Consider the following 20363-nt stretch of genomic DNA (forward strand, 5'->3'; position numbering starts at 1 on the left):
GTGAACCTTCGATGAAAATGCTTTATCATGATGTAATCCAACTTAACAAGGTAGCTGGGTGGCAGTCTTGGTCATCACACATCAATAAGTGTGATGACCATACCCATGTTATTGGATCCCAGATTTAAAAAACTGGGATTCTTGAGTCACGGGAAACTGCAAGAAGCGGTTTCAAGATTAAAATCGGAATACGCTGCTGTGATCAGAAGTTCTGGTCTCCATTCTGCTACCACCAACACAACCTTAGCGCAGCTGCCAGCCTCTTCAGAAGCAGGTCTATCTTCAAACAGTAATGTGATCATTCATACAACAAAGGCATATACTACATAGTGATTATTACTGTGAACCATTGTTAATGGAGCTTTTTTCTTTGTACCTCTATTATTAGGTGACCTTTGGCATCTGCTGGATAGCACGGTAGATCACAGTAGAATGAGCTCAAGTGCAACAGCCGATGCTACTGTAGAAGTGGATCTGAGCAGACTCAAGAGAAAGAGCTCCTCCTCTGAGCGTGGAGGCGGCTCTGGGGCTACAGGACAGGTCCGAAGTGCCTCTAGGAGCTGCTGCTTTACCTCTTATGGCTGCTCCCTAGGCGATCTGAGGATCCACTAGTATATTGGGCTCAACATAAACATCTGTATCCTCATTTATACCAGCTGGCACTGACATCTTTTATGTTCCCCCGCATCCTCTGTTCCATTCGAAAGGATCTTTTTCAAGGCTGGAGAGGTACTGTCCAATTAGCGGAATCGTCTAAGCCCCCACACACTTGAAAAAATTCTGTTCCTCAATAAAAATAATGTGTGATCCTTCCTTCACCCACCCCAAACTGCAGTGTTGCAGTTTGTTCCTCTATATCCATAGTCCCATAAGCACAACACTACACTAAAACTAGTAAAAGTTCAATGCACAAAACACACCAGAAACAATTCTTAACCTTTCCCACCCCAAACTTTTCTGTTGCAATTTGCGTTATTACACTCCCTCCACCATAAGCACTGCACTCATTACACTCTACACTGTATTACATTAAAGAGCATGTGTATGCTTTCTAACCTGTGTCTTTTTCCTGCATCTGAACTATTCCCCTGCATGCATGTCAGCTTATTTGAACCTCTATGCGTGATCAAAGAATATGAAACTTCCTTTGTGTCATTTTGTCTTCCAGGTTCCAAAGTCTGAATGCCCCCTGTGCCTCAGTGAAATTACGAATTTTAAGCAGCACCTTAGGGTGTTGCATGAAATCACGAATCTTCAAGAGTGCCAGCTATGGCAGAAGTTGGCAAGGGGCAGAGTCTTCCTTGGAGGACAGATCTGCCCTTTGTGTAATGTGTTTTTTTAAACAGTTCGAAAAGCACTTAAAAACTGGCCATCCATACATCTCTGTAAGTCATTGATAAAACAAATTTAATTTTTGCCGTTTTGCTTAGTTTTCTACACACTTGGATGTGAATTTTGTCTTTTTCAATCAGTTATGAAGACAAAAATTGTCAAGAGAATGAAGAGAGAGGTCACCATGGGGAAGTTGCGAGAGTTGGAGGCCAGCAACCCTGCCATCCCCATGGTGACGCTGAAGGATAAGACAAAGGGCAATTCAGGTAGGTGATAGGTTGTCAATAAAAAGTGCGTATACTACTCAACTACTCTCTCATGACATAATAAATCTCAAGTGTTGTGTGACTCGTGTTTTCCCAGGAAACCCCATCGCTCCTGAGACCCTCAACATTGACACCCACCCTTCTTCCCCTAATGTGCCTGCCACCCCATCATTCAGCCCCTTTCTTACTCTTGAATGTCTAAGCCCTCACATCAGCCCTCCTGGAAGTCCCATCCTTGCCATGCCACCCACCCCTTCATTTAAGCCTTCCCCTCCACCCATCGTCCCTTCCTCTCCTGCCTATACAGCCTACGGGGAGGCTTATTCAGTCCCCTCCTATTCAGTGAGGATGAACTGAATATGTTGGAGAACCTGGGTGAGTCTTAAGCAGAGATAGTCTAAATGTGCATTCCAACTCTGAAAACTAAACCAATGCTTTGTTTAACCACAGACATTCCCACCATCAGTTTTGAGGAGGAGGAGGCCATAAGTAATCAAATGTGTAGGTGTTCAATTGTGTTTTCGATGCTTCTATATTGGAAAAAAGTCATCAATTTAATAGACTCTTCCTTTTTCTTTGATAACATAGAAATTCATGAAATAAAGGATCTGGGTTTCATTATGCTGATGGATCTCTAGTTCTTTTCTTAATATTGTATTTAGATTGTAAATATGCTCCATGAATTTCTTAACATGTTGTATGAATTTTTTATTTAATGTAACTTATTTAATACAATTTGTTGTTTCTAAACGCATTTTCTCTTTTATAAGATTGCACAAATATTGCTCAAGAAATACTTATACATAAGTGTTTTGTAAATGCTAACGTGTTACAATAAAGGTCCTCTGGTTAGTTTTGTTCATTTTTAAATATAAAATTAATTGCGTAAGATGCCATATGCCAAAATAAAGGTCCTCTGGTTAGTTTTGTTTATTTTTAAATATAAAATTAATTGCGTAAGATGCCATATGCAAAAATAAAGGTCCTCTGGTCAGTTTCGCTCATTTTTAAATATAAAATTCGTGATTATTGAATTCACCTTTATTCATTAATAATATTGAGTATATTATGTGTGCAATTGATTTCTGTCGGCCAGAGCTTGATGTATGAGTACCGTCACTGTCCGACATGCGACAGACAATGTGTTGTGTACAGGTGGATGCATTAACAGGACAAGAGGTCAGCGAACACATGTGCAAAGGGCAGAAAAACATTGCATCGTGCAGAGGTCGATATGAAGTTCGGGCCTAAACCAGATGCTGTTAAGAGAGACAAGTGAGATAGCAAAACATATTCTGTCAAGTGTTGTCATGTGACATGTTCATGTCATTCTGCTGTAGGCCCTACGTACATGTTAGCTCATTTTGACCTCTGACCTCTGCACACAGCAATACGTTTGTGGTTTTTGCATGTATTGTATGCATTGTAGACAAATAAACCACAGTGATTATTGAATTCATCTTTATTCATTAATAATATCTTTTTGAGTATATTTAGTGTGCAATTGATTCCTTTCGCAGCCATTGGCTGTGACAGTCCACAAACGGCGCAGAAAATGTGCGTAGTCCAGAAATGTCGGAGGTGAGCGACTCGCTCCTTCCCAATGCCCGGGGCAAACAAAAAAGCCTCATTCCCACTGATCATTTCCCCACATTTCGCATATCTTCACCATGCCGATCGACACGTGCCCCATCTGCAAACGGGATTATGCCCTGCTGAGCCAACACCTCCCCGTGTCACATGGCGTAAAGAACATGGAAGAGCGGAGGCTGCTCCTGGCATTGCAGTCCGGCAGGGTCAGCGTCCGTGAGTGACGTTGCCCTGTCCTGGGTTGCAATAAAGAGTCGGCAAGGCTGGACGGCCATCTGAAGGCCCACACCAAGCTGACGGTGGCAAGTGAAATTAAGAGGCTTCTTTGTTTAAGGCAATTGGCTGCTCTGCGGGCCTCAGAGCTGGAGGTGCTTATGGTGTCAACGCTGGACCTGATGGAAGAGGAGGAGGGAGAGGTTGCTCTGGACCAATCAGAAGAGGAGGGGGCGGAGGAGAGTGGGTGTCATAAAAGAGCTTGCGTCCTTGCGAGGGAAACCATGGCCCAGCTCAACTCCCAGGTGGCCCAGCTCAACTCCCAGGTGGACCCCCTCACATCCACCTTGAAGGAGCTTTCCAGGCGCTTCCGGATTATGCAACGCCGCTCACACCGAAGGCCTTCGGACTTTAGGAGTAGGGCGAAGAATCTCCTCTCCTCGTTTGTGATCAAGGAAAACGTCGCGGAGGAAGATGCAGTGCCAAGGCAGCAAACCTCCGACCCTGATCCTTCCCCTCAGCATTCCTCCTCCCAGGCAGAACCTTCCCCAGTTCCCGTACTGAACTGCGGTCTTGAGTGAGTGTGACTCTCCGCCTGTGGCCCCTTGAAGGTTATGTGCTGTTTTGTGTGTCTTTGAGTTAACCTGTCTCTTTTTTGGTGTCTTTCTTTCCAGATACACTGATGGAGCAATACAGGGCACATCAGGAGGGCCCTGACCCCTCCACTAAGCTGCGTGACAATGTCGCCAGCAAAGTGTACTGCATAAAGAGATTTATTGCGTACATGGCCCAGGGAGGGGGCCGGCTCCAGACCCTGGACTTCCTCAGCGACACAGAGAGGATACGAAGGCAAGACCAGTTGCAATCGCTTTTTGTGACAAAACAGTGTTTTGCATTTCCCTACTGACTGCCGTTCTGTCTCTTTGTCTGTCTGTCTGCGGGTGGGTAAAGACCTTGAGAATAATGGCGATTCAGGAGCTCACCATAAACCACCATCTAAAAACATCGCCCAGTTCATGAATTACATGGCCGCAACACACCCTCCGACCTGCCGCCTCTCCAAGTGGGCTTATTCACTATCAGAAGGGAGGTGAGGATGATGCTGCGGTGCATGAAGCTCCCTGTCACAATGCACCAAATGACCGTGAAACGGGCCAAAGACCTTCCGTCGGATTTTGGGTGTGGATATTGTGTCTACAGTTGTGTACAAAATTATTCAACCCCCAATGCTGTAAATGTTTTTAGGGAATTTAGTGTACATTTGTAATTGTATTCAGAATGAAAGCCTACAAGGACTTCTTAAAGAACCATATGCAACTAAAATGACATCAATTAGTTTTGTAAATACACTAGTAAATGCTTCTTTTGTGAATTCTTCATTGACATAATTATTCAACCCCTTAAAGACTACCACTCTGAAGAACAGAGGTTCAATGAAGTATTTTCAATCAGGTATTGAAAACACCTTGGATGTCAGGGAGCAGCAATAAAGCCTAATAAGCACCAATTAGACAGCTTTAAAATGACTGCGATACTCAGCTCCTTCTAGACATTTACTGGTGTGGTTACAAACATGGTGAGGTCAAGAGAATGGTCCAGGAAGACAAGAGAACAGGTGATTACTCTTCACAGGAAGGGCAATGTCTATAAGAAGATTGCAAAGATGTTAAACATACCAAGAGACACCATAGGAAGCATCATTCGCAAATTCAAGGCAAAGGGCACTGTTGAAACGCTACCTGGTCGTGGCAGAAAGAAGATGCTGACTTCGACTGCTGTGCGCTACCTGAAGCGTAGAGTGGAGAAAAGTCCCCATGTGACTGCTGAGGAACTGAAAAAAGATTTGTCAGATGTGGGTACTAAAGTTTCTGCTCAGAAAATACGGCGCACCTTGCGTAATGAAGGCCTTCATGCCAGAACTCCCAGGCGCACCCCCTTGCTGTCCCCAAAGAATAAGAAGAGTCGACTGCAGTATGCCAAAAGTCATGTGGACAAACCACAGAAGTTTTGGGATAGTGTTCTGTGGACTGATGAAACAAAATTAGAACTGTTTGGGCCCATGGATCAACGCTATGTTTGGAGGAGGAAGAACAAGAAAAGAACACCTTGCCTACTGTGAAGCATGGCGGGGGGTCAATCATGCTTTGGGGCTGTTTTGCTTCTGCAGGTACTGGGAAGCTTCAGCGTGTGCAAGGTACCATGAATTCTCTTCAGTACCAGGAGATATTGGATGACAATGTGATGCAGTCCGTCACAAACCAGAGGCTTGGAAGACGTTGGACCTTTCAACAGGACAATGATCCCAAGCATACCTCCAAGTCCACTAGAGCATGGTTGCAGATTAAAGGCTGGAACATTTTGAAGTGGCCATCGCAGTCACCAGACTTAAATCCGATTGAGAACCTCTGGTGGGACTTAAAGAAAGCAGTTGAAGTGCGCATGCATAAGAATGTGACTGAACTGGAGGCTTTTGCCCATGATGAATGGGCGAAGATACCCGTAGATCGCTGCAAGACACTTGTGTCAAGCTATGCTTCACGTTTAAAAGCTGTTATAACTGTAAAAGGATGTTGTACTAAGTACTAAGATTGAATGTCACTTGGGGGTTGAATAAAACTGATAATGATGTGAGCTCAGAAAAGACATTTGTGGTTATTTCATTATAAATGTTATGTTATATTTGTCTGACCTACACGTGCCTCTTTGATTTAATTGTAAGCAGGATGACTGAATGATCATAATCAATGTCAAACCGACCAAAACAATCAATTTCAGTGGGGGTTGAATGATTTTGAACACAACTGTAAATCCTCTTTTCTTTTCTCTCTCTACAGGCAAGGAACAACGAGACTGTTGAGGATGGATCGAAATTGTCACGTTTTATGTGTCACGGCACACGGACGGCTTACAAATTCTATGCCTGTAATCTCAACACCAAGGAGGCATGGGAGCACAGGCAGCTCTTTGAGAAGGTGCCGGAGCGGCCTGACATGCCGGACGAGCCCGTTGGCAAGGTCGGCAAGAGGCCGTGCAAAAGGAAGCGGTGTGAGGTGGATGCGTCTCCGCTCACCTCTACGAACACAAGTGAGGATGAAGCGGAGCCTTTGTACCAGGAGTGGGGCGTATCCTCATTGTTTTTGTTCCTGACACTCCCAGCTCCTGCCTCACCTTCCCAATACTCCTTTAAGGGGCCATGTTCTTTTAATAGTCCTGTAAATAGTTCAATTTCATGTTTTTACTTGTTTGTTATTATTCTGATATTCTAATGCTGTTTATTATTCTGTTCAATAAATGTTCCACCTTGTGATTTAAATGTCCATTTGCCTCCGACTCACTTGATTCCCCTATGGTGCTAGCTAAAGTTGCTTAATTTAATGAGTAGACAAAAATCGTAACTTAAGGTTAACTAAAAGTAAATTGCAGTTACTTGTTTTTGTAACACAAAACATTTATCCACAAATGATGCATTTGATTAATTATAACTTAATTATAACATAACAATAACCGCGAAACCCCTACCTGCTCTACTTACCTGATGGGATGACTCAAGCGTCGTCTCCAGCTGATTCTTCAAATGGTGCTTACAAAATCTGTAACAGAAACAATAACTTGTATAAAAGATGTTAAGTGCTCTCACCTAAGCATAATGTGCATGACTGTCTGCATCAGAAGCTTTAACCCTTTCTTTTACCAAGCATGAATGTTAAGCATGTACAGTGAGGAAAATAAGTATTTGAACACCCTGCTATTTTGCATGTTCTCCCACTTAGAAGTCATGGAGGGGTCTGAAATTGTCATCGTAGGTGCATGTCCACTGTGAGAGACATAATCTAAAAAAAAAATCCAGTAATCACAATGTGTGATTTTTTTTAAAAAATTATTTATTAGTATGATACAGCTGCAAATAAGTATTTGAACACCTGTCTATCAGCTAGAATTCTGACCCTAAAAAAGACCTGTCAGTCTGCCTTTAAAATATCCACCTCTGCTACATTTATTATCCTAAATTAGATGCATCTGTTTGAGGTCGTTAGCTACATAAAGACACCTGTCCACCCCATACAACCACTAAGAATCCAACTACTTACATGGCCAAGACCAAAGAGCTGTCCAAAGACACTAGAGTCAAAATTGTACAACTCCACAAGGCTGGAAAGGGCTACGGGGAAATTGCCAAGCAGCTTGGTGAAAAAAAGTCCACTGTTGGAGCAATCATTAGAAAATGGAAGAAGCTAAACATGACTGTCAATCTCCCTCGGACTGGGGCTCCATGCAAGATCTCACCTCGTGGGGTCTCAATGATCCTAAGAAAGGGACAGAAATCAGCACAGAACTACACGGGAGGAGCTGGTCAATGACCTGAAAAGAGCTGGGACCACCGTTTCCAAGGTTACAGTTGGTAATACACTAAGACGTCATGGTTTGAAATCATGCATGGCACGGAAGGTTCCCCTGCTTAAACGAGCACATGTCCAGGCCCGTCTTAAGTTTGCCATTGACCATTTTTTATGATCCAGAGGTGTCATGGGAGAAAGTCATGTGGTCAGATGAGACCAAAATAGAACTTTTTGGTCATAATTCCACTAAACGTGTTTGGAGGAAGAAGAATGATGAGTACCATCCCAAGAACACCATCCCTAGTGTGAAGCATGGGGGTGGTAGCATCATGCTTTGGGGGTGTTTTTCTGCACATGGGACAGGGCGACTGCACTGTATTAAGGAGAGGATGACCGGGGCCATGTATTGCAAGATTTTGGGGAACAACCTCCTTCCCTCAGTTAGAGCTTTGAAGATGGGTCGAGGCTAGGTCTTCCAACATGACAATGACCCAAAGCACACAGCCAGGATAACCAAGGAGTGGCTCTGTAAGAAGCATATCAAGGTTCTGGCGTGGCCTAGCCAGTCTCCAGACCAAAACCCAATAGAGAATCTTTGGAGGGAGCACAAACTCCGTGTTTCTCAGCGACAGGCTAGAAACCTGACTGATCTAGAGAAGATCTGTGTGGAGGAGTAGGCCAAAATCCCCCCTGCAGTGTGTGCAAACCTGGTGAAAAACTACAGGAAACGTTTGACCTCTGTAATTGCAAACAAAGGCTACTGTACCAAATATTAACATTGATTTTCTCAGGTGTTCAAATACTTATTTGCAGCTGTATCATACAAATAAATAGTTAAAAAATCATCACACATTGTGATTTCTGATTTTTAGATTATGTCTCTAACAGTGGACATGCACCTACGATGACAATTTCAGACCCCTCCATGATTTCTAAGTGGGAAAACATGCAAAATAGCAGGGTGTTCAAATACTTATTTTCCTCACTGTATGTCTGAAGTTAAATAAACAGTGTTCATCAGTTCTGGGTTTAATTTGACTAGGAATAATCGATATTATGCAATACATTAACAGTATATATGCATGCCTATGAAGAGTTTGGTACCAAAATGAGATAACTCCATTTTTATTTTTTAAATAATGATGTTAAAATTGTTTAAAAAATAATGTTTTAATACGTTTTATTGTGTAAGTTAGCTGTACTTTTTTGGTTATTATGCTTCAATCAAAATAAACCAACTACAGTTGATTGATGTTAATTGGATTGCACAATTAAGTCATCTCATTTTGGAACCAATCTCTTCATATGTTTCTCATGCTTCTATGATCAGTACTTCCCAATGTTGAATTATGTAAGCTCAAATCTTATATTACTCGTTTATGTAAAAAACAGTGGTTACAATTCATGTTGATATGAGCTATTTCTATTAAGTTGGTAAACATCAACACTGCTTTGTGCACGCCTCTGTGCTTTGGGGAAACTTATTGTCTGCATGTCTGAGGGAGAATGTGCGTGCATGCAGAAAAGGAGTCCATAAATGGGACATGGGAAGTTACGTAGGGGACAATCAGGTAGACTCAATATACTGGATCTCCTGGCTAATAAGAAACAGTTTGCAACCCTAGACAGCATATCGAACATGGGGCCAGGGGCGAATTCAGCCATTTTTGTGCTCAAGGCAAACACAGACATGTTACATATCATGTTTCTCCCTTTAGACAATCCTTTTTATCTAAGAAAGACTTGTAATATCTTTTCAGCAATCTTCACAAAGCAATGATATCTAGTCATCTGTATTTCAAACTGTACAAAAACAGCACACTGGTTACAGATATGTCGACAGTAAAATGTTATTTTCATTATAGGTTACTTATGCAATAATATTTATTTTCTATTTACATGGAAGAGCGGTCATTGGTTGTCATTTACCTCGGTGTCCCAACACATAGAATCTCCTAACTTGATCTGCTTGCTGCTGCCTAATTTGGAAACGTTATTTATGGTCTTCTAACTTGTGTTGACAAAGTGAGAAGAAACACACAATTCATAAGAAAAAAATTATTAAATGTGGACAAACAAAAGTAAAAAATACACTGTTCAAAATGTTTTACTTTTTTCTCTGACTTTCTCTTGCTCTCCTTTTTTGTTTCTAAACTTCTCTTCATCTCCCTCGCCTCTTTCTGTGTGTCTGTCTTTCTTATCTTCTCCCTTATGTCTCTGAATGTCTTTTATTCTTCTCCCTTTGGTCTTTGTCTTTCTTCAATTTGAATTTCTTTGCCTGTTTTCTCTCCCTATTTTCATGTATTTGTCTTCTCTTGCTGTCTCTTGAATGTATTTCATGCAAATTAAGTTTATCTTGTCTTCTCTTACTAATATAATAAGCTTCAATGGTTTAATTGGCTTTCATCATATGCCATGAGGTTTTATTGTGCATGGCTGCCTGAGAGGGACATGAAGTTTAGATGTGGATTCTGAAATCTGGCCTTACGAGCTTGCTATTACAATATTCCATATCCAGTGACTTCCTCCTGGGTGGAGATAACAGCAAGTGCAGACAGCCCATTTTGTGACATAATTGTTGATTTGGATATATGTCAAGTAAATTCTCTTCATATATGTAGTCAAGCATTTCAAATGGTGTTGAGATATGTGTTGGAAAGGACCTAACTGCACCTCAAGCATCAGGTCTCCATCTTCAATGTCATCCATTTTTGCTCTAATCTGTGACAGCATTCATCCAGCCTCCCTTCATTCTCTGTGCCTCTCATTATTTAAATAGAGTAGAGAAATCCATAAAGCTTTTTGAAGACTTCAATGTTGGAAGATCTCTGTATCTATGAGAAGCAAAAAACCTGTCTTTTGAAGAGCTCTTCTGCAGTTCCCTCATACTCAAAGCTTTTTTTTCCTTCTCCGACGCACATCAGGTCAGCTCATTTCCACCTCAAGGTTCTGTGCAATCTCCCTAGCATCTGTTTTTCGCAGATTCAAATCCATGATTGTGAAATTCCTGAAGAAATTCTTTCACTGCCCTTATTTCTTCCCTCACTGTCTCAACTGAAACTTTGGGGTTCTGCAGGATTTTACTAACTTTATTAACCTAGAACAACACATTGTACCCACAATAATGCTTGCCTTATAAGGCCATCTCTGCAGCTCCTGGCAGAGATGTTCAGCTGTTGGGACAACATCTGCATCTCATTTCTCTGTGGCTTATTCCTTTAGAGCAGATAATGCCTTCACAATTTCGGGTATCTGGTAACGAACAGCTTTAATAGCTTCAACTCTACATTCCCACCAGGTGGTTGACGATGCCTTCAGTGTAAAATTCTTGGCATGTTCTTTGAAAATCGTAAAACAGTGAACGGAGGAGCTGAAAATTGTGTAAAGCCATTGTAACAGCCCAAAAGAGCTTATGGACGTCACAGAAGATTTGGCTGCATCACCAACAACAAGATTCAGGGTATGGCTCCCACAAGGAACACACAAAGCTTTGTGGTTTAATTCCAGCACTCTCCTTCGGACTCCCTGATTTTTACCCTGCATGGTTCTCCCATTGTCATAAGACTGGTTGCAAAGATCCAATCCTAGCGTTTCAACGTGATCTAAAAACATCCTGCTTAAGTCTTTTCCTGTTGTGTCAAATGCCTGAAGAAATCCAACAAAGTGTTCATGAATGGAGACACCCTTTGATAACACACAATTTATAATTCAGCAGACCTCTTGTGCTTTCTCAAGTGGGCTGAAAGATTTTTCCAGACAATAAAGCAATCCCCGCTCTGTGTCCTTTACTTTGTCACCAAGCAGGCGGCCACAAAAGCACATAACACAGTCATTTTTTTCACTGTACGTGAGCCATGACATTATTTTCTTCTCCGTTCTTGATTTGCAGGCTGTTTGTAAATCTTTGCCCATATAGATTTTTTTGGATAAATTGTGTCCTTTATCTGAACTGGGCCTCTCTGCACTATTGAGCAGCACTCTTTGTCATCTTCAAGTGTAACTAAATAAAATAACACACATCGACTTACACAGGAAAGTCTATCAAAACTATTACTTGAGCTTTTGTATGTATGCCAACTTTTTTAGTTTACCCAAAAATGAAAATTCTGTCATCATTAACTCACCCTCAGATTTTTCCAACAAACCTGTCTTCCAAGGATATTTGGATAATGTCAGTAACCAAACAGATCCCCAATTGACTCCCAAAGTATATATTTTTCCTACTTTGGCAGTAAATGGGGGATGAGATCCGTTTGATTGCTGACTGTGAGGCACGGAGCAATGATACGCACACGAGAGGTGATTTAAGTAATCCTCAGAGGTTAAGTTTGTTGAAAACTCCCGGGGAGATGGAAGGATCAGGAGCAAAACAAAACAAATTACTTCCGGGTTACCGGGATCTCGTGGCTCGAGTTTCCGGCTTCTGGGTTGTGAACGCTTCTGTGGGTTGAACCGCAGCTACGTCCACTGGTAGGTGGTAGAGCGGTCCTGCCTGGTTACTCGTCGTCTGAGCCTGTAGCAATACCAGAGACTAGGGTGAGTGTTGTGGTCTCTTCTGGAGACGTTGCTCTTCTCCTCCCTGTTTCCTTGGGCTTTTGTAGCAGACTGTGATAGACCGAGATGATCTGCAGGTGTGCCAATCTAATTTCCCCTGTCTCCATGGCGACGCTGATTGCACACTGGGTGCCTCGTCACACTGACATTATTCCAGTAAGGCAGTATTTCCATGTGTCAATAATACATCTGATTCACACTTTCTTGAAGTGTTCTGTTACATAAGTTAACTCATGAACTAGTTATATGTAAAAAATCGTATTCGATGATTAAAAGAAATTTGAATTAATTCGAAAAAAATAAAAGTATATGTAGTAGAGTAGGCGGGGCGAGACCGTGGTTCGAGTCCGGTGAGTAATTGTGAATTAGCGCCAGCTGTGCGCACACCGGGCTCGAATCACGTAGGAGATGGGAGCATAAAAGGAACGAGCGACCGGACCGTCGAAGAGAGAGGACCGGGCCCGAACTTATGTTATGTTTGTATTTATATTTATGTTCATGTTTTGTTCGCCGGCGGTCGTCCGTGAGGGGCCGCCGGCTGTTATATTAATTTATTAAATGTTTAAATGTTTGCCGGTTCCCGACTCCTTCCTCCCGGGTTTCGGCACCAATGTAGCAAATCTCTATTAAAATGAAGGAAGGAGTCGGGAACCGGCAAACATTTAAACATTTAATAAATGTTTATTGATAAACATTTAGGAAATGATATTGATATGCAACCTTTACAGAAAAGATTATGTACTGGACAGCTAACAGTGCTTCAGACACAGTGAAAGGCCTAAACACAATGCAGTTTGTTCACTCTCAAACATTTTGAGAAAATGGAAATCCAGAACTTCCCAAAATAACAAAAATATTGCTTGCTTCATTTGATAGAGTAGATTTGCAGGTAAAGTCTGGCATGCAATATATATATACCTGGGATGCATAGAACAAATTGTAAATCAAATGAGGGTGTATTCAAACTCAATTTTGAGACAAACGCATGAACTAGACATTTCTTTGAACATCTATGGTTTGCCACTGTTCAAAAGTAACAGTATGTCATTGTGACCTGTTTTGTGTAAAATAAATCTGTCTTCGCCTTCAGTTTTTCTTTTGGCATTGTGTTATGGAGACTTAAAGCCCCAAAATCTTGAGTTTCTTCAAGATGTTGTAAGTGATCTTCATGATTTGATGGAGAATGGACTTGAATTTGAAAACCAAAAATTCAAAGTGACTTTACGACGTGTGACGCTCTAGCCAAAGCTCATGTTAAAAACCTAAAACAATATTCAGAGTATTATGGCTGTGACGATGTAATCAGAAAGGTATGTGGGATGGCCTCAGTAGCAATGTTACTGTCATTCAGACCTGTCATTCAGGGAAAAGACTCAGTAAGGGCACCACCTCCTTTCATGTGAATCACCCTTTTGCTAGCTGTCAATTGACATGATCAAGCAGTTCCCTGCTGATTACATGCTTCAGTGTTGCCTTGGAGTCAATGGGTGTGGTTGTGCTGGCCATAAGGAATTAGATTGTTAGCTAGGCAAGTCAAGGAACTCAGTGATGGAACTGTGGCACTTAAACCATGAATTCCAAATGTGTTTGTTTTGAAGTCATGCTGCTTGGGGAACATTGACAGGTGGAAGGCTACAGAACTGCGCCAATTTGCCCTCTACACAGGGAAAACCGTGCTCAAGGGTGTCTTGCCTGACAAAACGTATCATCACTTCTTGACATTTAGTTTGGCTATATGTACACTCATTAATCCAGGGCTTGCTAGGGAGTACAATTCACATGTCAGTGAATTGCTGACATTTTTTGTGGAGCAAGGAAAAGCTCTGGAGGGCAGTGAGATCTTTGTGTACAACGTACATTCTATGGTGCACCTTGCGTCTGACGCAAAATCCTTTGAGAACCTTCATAAATGGAGTGCATTCTGCTTTGAGAGCTATTTGCACCAACTGAAAAGGTTGGTTTGATCTGGCCATAGTCCTCTTTCACAGATCAAAACATCTTGGTGAGATGGACAAGCGACAACTTTTGACAAATCGGCTAAAGATATTGTCATGTCGATGACCCTATGGAGCCTTACTTTATGGAACCTTGTGATTTGAGACTATTGTGTAATTACTGAATAATTGGACACAGACAAGACATATTTATATATATTTTACATAAACTGGGCACTGGTCTTCACCACAGTTATAATATACCTAAGAAATAACTCAACAGTATCAGACTTGTTCCGGCCCCAACCATACCTGAGGACCACTCCCATGGGCACGCGCGCCTATTTGCAGCTCCCTCGCAACATGGGAAGGGGCTCTGCAGCCACCTGTGTCACAGGCGCCTACAGCCTTCCCAAACCATAGGTGAAAATTACACCCCAAGGCCTCAAATCCCAAGTGTTTCGGGGAAAAATCTACCTCTGGAAAGCGGTACAGATCAACTCCAAATGACGCTAAACGTATAGAAGTCTCATCTGGGGTGCAAAGCCGAAAATAACCTCCAGATCTTCACCGTCATGCTCAGCGGGCTCAAAACTACATGGGTACGTGTCCATTTGCACATATCTTGGCCGATGGTGGCGCTGTCGACCCCAAACCGAGCGCATCCGATCGGGCGGCCGCCAATTAGTATACGTACCGACTTTCAAGTCACTGCGACCTTGGGAAAGTAGTTTACACCTCAGATTTATGAGGTGCAATACTTCGCATTTTCGCCCATATTCTAACCCTAACCCACCAAGATGGATCAACAGACTGGAAACGTTTCCCTAGAGGACTGAACGACCAACCCTAAAACCAAATTCTAACCTAAACTAAGCCTAAACCTAACCCCTATGAGACGAACGGGGAGATAACACCTTTAATCGCCGCCTCCAACTGGGAACCTAAAATGAACCAATTTAAGTAGAATATCCAAAAATTCATTAGATTAAACAATAAACGTCCTCGACCATTTCAAAATACAACAGATAATTTGCCACTTTTACAACGTCAAGCAATAACACAACTGGTCAAAAATATGGATATTATTATTATACCGGCCGATAAGGGTTTGAATATTGTAATTTTGTACAGAAAACAATATCTTTTAGAAGGGTATAGAGAAGTAATTAACTCAAAACATTATATTCGGTTAACAAATTCGTTAGTACCTGAAACTCAAATGCTGTTTAATGATATTCTACAGAATTTAAGGGATGGGGGTTTCATTTAGATGGTGATTGAGAGATGGTGGTCTAGTGGGTTAAACCAATGAACTGGTAATCAAAAGGTTGCTGGTTCGATCCCAGCAGCCACCACCAGTGTGTCCTTGAGCAAGACACTTTACTCCACGTTGCTCCAGGGGGATTGTCCCTGTAATAAGTGCACTGTAAGTCGTTTTGGATAAAAGCTTCTGCTAAATGTAAATGTAATGTAATGTAATTTACCAGAAACAGAAAAACTATCTTCGGAGACCTGATGTACCTAGATTCAGAAGGTTTTATCTTCTTCCTAAAATCCATGGACAAGACCCACAATCTTGGACAGTGCCAGGGAAGGTGCCACGAAGGAGACCCATAGTGTAAGACTGTGGCAGTGAAACATATAGTGCCAGTGCCTTTTTCCTCAGTCTCCTATACCAAACTACAGCGAGATGCTGTGGGGGAGGCTGTTGTATTTTCACAACCCCCTGGTACTGGGGCCCGGCTGCTACTCATCTCCCTTCCTCTTGTCCCCCGATTCCCTGTCCTACCCCTCCCATGAGTCACTCAACAGAGCTTCCCACTCCAACTATTGCTCCACCCTTGGGCCCCTCCTTGCCATGGCATCCTCAGCCTGAGGCTCCTGACCAGCCATTTCCGCCTCCACTTGGGTCGAATTTCCCCCTGGGTTGAGTTCCGGCTGAACCGGGTTCACCGTCCCCAGTGCCTCTATACTGGCAAAATCGCGGGACGGAGCCTGTTGTTTCCTCGTACGCTGAGGGATCCTGTTGTTTCCTCGTACGCTGAGGGATCCTGTCGTTTCCTCGTACGCTGAGGGATCCTGTTGTTTCCTCGTACGCTGAGGGATCCTGTTGTTTCCTCGTACGCTGAGGGATCCTGTTGTTTCCTCGTACGCTGAGGGATCCTGTTGTTTCCTCGTACGCTGAGGGATCCTGTTGTTTCCTCGTACACTGAGGGAGCCCGTTGTGACCCCGTACACTGAGGGATCCTGTTGTTTCCTCGTACACTGAGGGATCCTGTTGTTTCCTCGTACACTGAGGGATCCTGTTGTTTCCTCAAACACTGAGGGAGCCTGTTGTGTCCCCGTACACTGAGGGATCCTGTTGTTTCCTCGTACACTGAGGGAGCCTGTTGTGTCCCCGTACACTGAGGGATCCTGTTGCTTCCTCGTACACTGAGGAGTTGTTTCCTCGTACACTGAGGGATCCTGTTGTTTCCTCGTACACTGAGGGATCCTGTTGTTTCCTCGTACACTGAGGGATCCTGTTGTTTCCTCGTACACTGAGGGAGCCTGTTGTTTCCTCGTACACTGAGGGAGCCTGTTGTTTCCTCGTACACTGAGGGAGCCTGTTGTTTCCTCGTACACTGAGGGAGCCTGTTGTTTCCTCTTACACTGAGGGAGCCTGTTGCTTCCTCGTCCTCGCGGGGGTAATGGTGCCTTTGCCCCCCAGCAACTGACCTCGGACCACACCTGGTCCGTAATTTCGGCGCTGAGCTCCTATCTCAGCTCCTCCCTTAGCTCTAGTCATTACTATTTGAGTGCCGCCTCCCCAGCTGTAGTTGACTCCATCCCGGAGCCCCCGGCCTCAGCCGATCCCCCCTGGCCCTCACCAGAGTCCTAATATCTGCCTTGGCCCTCTGCACCATCCCCTCCCATGCATGAGGGAGGTTTCTCCGGAGACACCTTTTAGCCAGCTCCCAGGGTCTCTCTGCCTCTGATAGGTCCAGAGTCTCCAGGTCCCAATGCAGGCCCCTCAGAGTATCATTGTAGTGATCCGAAAGCATTTGCCGGCTGGTTCCAGACCAACCTTACTCCCACCGGACTGGGTGTAGGGCCGCTCACCCACCACCTCCCTCGGAGGAGAACCCCCAAAGGACAAGGAAGGTAAGCAAACAACGCATAGTAAAAACATTTGCTCCAAAAACGACCAAAGAAAAAACATCGTGTAAAGATATATAAAAAAAGAAAAATATAAAAAAAAAAAAACTTTTTTTAACCCAGCCTCTGTCATTGCAATACACTTCTAATGATAGTGCCGATCCCAAGGCTGTGTGAAATGAAAAGTGTACATCGTTTCTGTGTTTTACTCTTTCAAAATCGGTGGGTCACCCCCCGGCTTTAATTTGACCCCTCAAAAATGAACTTGGCTTTGCGCAGCCAAGGAAGGTCGTGGAAGCCAACAACAATATAATATATAAACATATCTATATAGTCAATAACTATAAATAATCACGCGAAGCGGAGTAAATGAAAACGTTTTCAATTGATATGAACCCTTATTCGGCAAAAAAAACTTCAGCGTCGATAACTCTGATTGTCCAACAGAGGGCAGGACTTTCATTTTTTCAAGGTCACAAGTGCTCTCCATCCATCATTAGTTGAACTTTTCACCTTTATACAGTGATGGTGCGATCACTCACCTGTCCTAACCCCCTCATCACACGTTATTTGAACATCTACAATCTGCATCTGCTCTAAAAAACTATTATTATAAACAACTATTACCTTTTTAATAGTTGTTTATTATAATAGTTGGTTATTTTACACGGAATCACGATGTTACAACTTGTAGCAACATGGGTTTCCAAACCGTTGTTGGGAAGAAAAAAAAACCTGTACATTTGTAGCGCTCGATAAATATTAACGATTAGGCAGTGTTTGAATGTCAGAAAATATACAAATAATTTTAACATCCATCCATCCATTTTCTACCGCTTTATCCGAACTACCTCGGGTCACGGGGAGCCTGCGCCTATCTCAGGAGTCATCGGGCATCAAGGCAGGATACACCCTGGATGGAGTGCCAACCCATCGCAGGGCACACACACTCACTCACGCACTCACACCCTACGGACAATTTTTCCAGAGATGCCAATCAACCTACCATGCATGTCTTTGGACCAGGGGAGGAAACCGGAGTACCCGGAGGAAACCCCCGAGGCACGGGGAGAACATGCAAACTCCAAACACACAAGTCGGAGGCGGGAATCGAACCCCCAACTCTGGAGGTGTGAGGCGAACGTGCTAACCACTAAGCCACCGTGCCCTAATTTTAACATACTGTATATAAAACACTAAAGTGTGTTTGTATCTGTACTTTACTCAAGTCTTTATATTTCGGCAGAAGATCTTACGGAGCAAACGCATTAGCTCGAAAGCTGCATTCAGAAAGGTAATTATTGTTTTATTATAATAGTTGCTTAATAGTTGTTTTTGCTAATAGTCCACGATGTTACAAGTTAGAGAGAGAGAGAGAGACAGAGGGGATGAAGTCCTACTTATGTTAATCGTTTATGTTAGTTTTATACTAGTGTTTTTTTAACTTCTCTGACAGTCTATTGCATATCAATCTTACTGTCAAACATCTTCTGTGTGTAAAAAAACTTTATTTTTGTGTGATTGTACTTCAAACCTCGAAGACCTAAATATTGAAAAAACAATACTACCCTTTTATATGTCATTGCGGGATGATGGCCTCTATATACTGAGATAAAAAGGTATTTACACTCTTGACATTATTAACTACTTCAAAAGACATCACAGGGTTCATCTGAAGAGTTTCCTGCTCATGTGCAGGGCTGGCCAAAAGTACATCAACATGTATTTTAAGATAAAATACCAAATCCCTTTTTACTTTTAAGTGTATCAAAATAAACAAAAAATACAGCGCCACACCATGTATTAAACTAAACTACTCTATTTTTGTATTGAAAAAATACTACAAAAGGGAGGGAGCATGGAATTTCATAACAAACCCTCCATCAATTGGCCGATTTGATCTATTCCTTCACTGCTACACTGATTCTGTGGATTAAGTAAACAATGTTTGATAGCAAAAGCTTAACCTGATGAGTCACTTGCATTCGTCCTCGCAGCTGTCTATCATGAAGTGTCCATGATTTTGTGTCTGTGTGTGTGTGTGTGTGTGTGTGTGTACATATTTACGTGACATTCCCTGAAACTGTTGTTCTCTCCTAGCAGATAACAATGGAAGACTTTTTCACAGCTGTCGAGGAAAACTCTAAAAAGATCATCGGATCTTTATGGAATGCCTACGATATTCAGTCATTTCTTTATGATGATGACATCATCATCCCCATATTGTCCATGTCCCTTCTGGCCGAATGTGAGATCTTGAACGTGGAGTATGACCTCGATGGGGTCGTTGTTGAATTGCATGATCTCCGAGCTGTGGTTCCCAACGTGAACTACCTCTTTTTGAAAAACCTTACCATGCCACTCTTGAAAAACCCTTACAACTTCTTAAAGAAACACGTGCGGTTGGAGAAATACTCTGACAAGGGACTGTCCACTTTACGGAAATCCTTTGATTATTATTATTTAATTATTTTACTTAATCTTATTTCAGTTTATTAAATAATTTTTTATCAAGTGTTTTTATCTTAGTTTAAGATTAAGTTTACGAAAATAACACTGGTGGCATCCTGATATAACCACAGTTTTGTTACTTTATATGAAAAACCCAATTTTGTGATAATTTTCAAAAATTTTACCAATTAAGGTATCATGATTCTCCCTCCCCATGTCATGTATTTCTTGATCTTGTGGCAGATTAATGACAAAGCCTTAGGTTTTTTGTGGAGAGAATTGTAATATGCATTCTCTCCGATCTCGTCTTTGGCACCGCTCCTCTCATTCCTTGTATAGCTTTCCACCTGTGTCCCAATACCCACATCTGAAAATTGTTATCTTCCTTTGTTAGTCTCCTCTTTAAAAGAGTGGGGTCTGTCTGCGGAGTGCAAGAGAGAGGCGTAACTGGGAATGGGCTTAACCTGTAATTGTCCAAATCACACGGAACAATGTGAGATATCAAAAACGTCACATTGTCGGCAAGATAGAGGACGTCGTATAGA

General features: G+C 42.5%; 1 protein-coding gene across 1 annotated transcript; it reads left to right on the forward strand.

Annotated features, from left to right (window-relative positions):
• The first annotated feature begins 3268 nt into the window (after positions 1–3268).
• Positions 3269–4238, forward strand: LOC130430649 (uncharacterized). Its single transcript, XM_056759804.1, has 3 exons — positions 3269–3394; positions 3443–3978; positions 4076–4238. The coding sequence occupies exons 1-3, from the start codon at positions 3269–3271 to the stop codon at positions 4116–4118; spliced, it is 705 nt and encodes a 234-aa protein (XP_056615782.1). The 3' UTR covers positions 4119–4238.
• Positions 4239–20363: the final 16125 nt, after the last annotated feature.

Source organism: Triplophysa dalaica, chromosome 10, assembly GCF_015846415.1.
Source record: "Triplophysa dalaica isolate WHDGS20190420 chromosome 10, ASM1584641v1, whole genome shotgun sequence".
NCBI classification, from domain to species: domain Eukaryota; kingdom Metazoa; phylum Chordata; class Actinopteri; order Cypriniformes; family Nemacheilidae; genus Triplophysa; species Triplophysa dalaica.